This window comes from Octopus bimaculoides, chromosome 3 (genome assembly GCF_001194135.2).
Source record: "Octopus bimaculoides isolate UCB-OBI-ISO-001 chromosome 3, ASM119413v2, whole genome shotgun sequence".
Taxonomy (NCBI): domain Eukaryota; kingdom Metazoa; phylum Mollusca; class Cephalopoda; order Octopoda; family Octopodidae; genus Octopus; species Octopus bimaculoides.
This window is the reverse complement of record NC_068983.1, coordinates 1,470,861-1,472,867: the sequence shown is the minus strand read 5'-3', so window position 1 is coordinate 1,472,867 and position 2,007 is coordinate 1,470,861. Positions and strand designations below refer to the sequence as shown.

Below are 2,007 nucleotides of genomic sequence, written 5' to 3'. Positions count from 1 at the left end.
TATATATATATACATATATATATATATAATGTATAAATGTATACATATATCTTTATGCTTGTATGTATACCTGTGTTAGTATATGTTAGGCGGGGTGTAGTTAAGAGATCTGATGAGACATCTGCTGCTGATAACTGTGGAAGTCAGTACAAATGTATATATACATACAAACCTATATGTATGAATACTTTCGTACTAATATGTGTATTCACCTTTGTATGTCAAACATTGGAGGAAGCTTTGAGAAGACGACTGTAATTTTATCTATTCTCTGTTTTCACCTGTTACTTGGCTAAAAAATTCAAACTTTTAGTTTAACACTCGGCATTCATATTCTCGAACCGATTCCCAGATACATTTTTTAGGCTCTTTTTTCTTTCCTCCTATCACAGCTGAAGACTATCAAAGGAAGTGGTAATCATTTTGTTCAGCTCTCATAATACAAGGTGTAATGCATTATGACACAATGCAACAACGAATATCACCACTTATATGGTTTTCCAGTTTTGAAAGCAACCGTAAGATATAGTATTTGCAGTAGAAATCCCTACCTTGCTGTTGCAGAAGATCAGCCTTGGTGCGGGTTTAAGGTGTGGTGTCTTGGTCTTGTCATTCTAGTGTTTGTGTATGTTTTCGTAGAAGCCGTAATATGGAGATATACATAAGTAATATTCACACAAAAGTTAGTGAAAATAGATAGCAAGACGACGGCCATCTTCAATCCATCCTTGTTTTTCTCTAAATGCGCGTCATCTACTACCTAACGAGTGTGGAACTTTTTCTGTAACTCTCACACTAAACATGGATATCTGCCTTAATCCCGGTTTTCCTGCAACACCTATACCTGCTTCGACTCAACTACCATTCCTTCCATATTATCGACTACTTCATGTGCATCTCTACTAGTCTTATATATTGTTTGAAATGCTTCGCCTACAACCCCCCATATGTCAGAAAACCCTCTCTGAATTCCTTCCCGAACACTTCTAAGACATCCATCATGTTAATGATTCCCACGTAACACACCATTACGTATCTTGACATCATTTTAGTCCACAAGTCTGCGGGTTTGATATGGCCCTACACATTACCATCACCCCTAAAGCAAAAGGAATTAGTCTTTCTCCCTTTAAAATTTATCTCTACACAAACTCATCGTCTTCACCTTTTTTTTTTTGTTTAAATACAAACATCAGCACATCTCTAGACGCATGCTGCTCACATATACCTACACCTACAATACAATATGTTTCCAACTTTCTTTTTGTTCAGCTTATGTGGAACAAACAGTTGAAGGTTACCGAACAGTACCGGAGATGGTAACACGACCTACACAGTAAGTATTTTGTAAATAAGTCTTCAGTTTGTTTTATATATTTTTTCTTTAAACTTTTAAGATGAGGAGACTCACGATTGAAGTGAAAATTACGCAATAACCACATTTAGAGGGAATGATAAGAATAAACTCATGAATTGATGATTTTTATCAATAGTGTTTGATTGCTGGGTGATAGGGTGAATAGTTTGTACATCATTGAAGTTTTCTCTTCGCGTGGCATTTAATGCACAATTACATGACTAATAAAATTATCCATAACCGACATAACGTGCGAAGAAACCTGTTGATACGAATGCATCCTTGTTGGATTCGTTATTGTATTCTAATGCCTGATTTTTGACTAATCCGAACAACCTAGTGATTTTGACTATAGTTCAAAATATCATTTTATCATTTTATATCCTTAAATCCGCTGATTAATTCCGATTAAACAATTCCCAACATTTCAGGGAGAAATAGCTCCTCGTTCCCAGGTTTAAAACTCGTTCAGCTATTATTTGACATTATTATTCCCCATATCTTCTGTGTTAAGAATCGGGGGACAAATAAGGTATAAGAATTTCCTTTTCTCTTTGTCTTGTTATATTAAGGATCAGCAAACAAAGTAACATTGTCATCAAACGTATGTATGTATATACGTATATATATATATGTGTGTGTGTGTGTGT

At 35.1% G+C, this 2,007-nt stretch overlaps 1 protein-coding gene across 3 annotated transcripts in view; it reads left to right on the top strand.

Moving 5' to 3' along the window:
- The window catches only part of LOC106876115 (nematocyst expressed protein 6), a 94,127-nt gene that overhangs the window by 18,752 nt on the left and 73,368 nt on the right, over positions 1-2,007 (top strand). For all 3 annotated transcript variants that reach the window (XM_014924526.2, XM_014924527.1, XM_014924525.2), the window contains exon 3: positions 1,273-1,336. In XM_014924526.2, the coding sequence (XP_014780012.1) occupies positions 1,273-1,336 (64 nt within the window). The remainder of the gene's footprint in view (positions 1-1,272; positions 1,337-2,007) is intronic.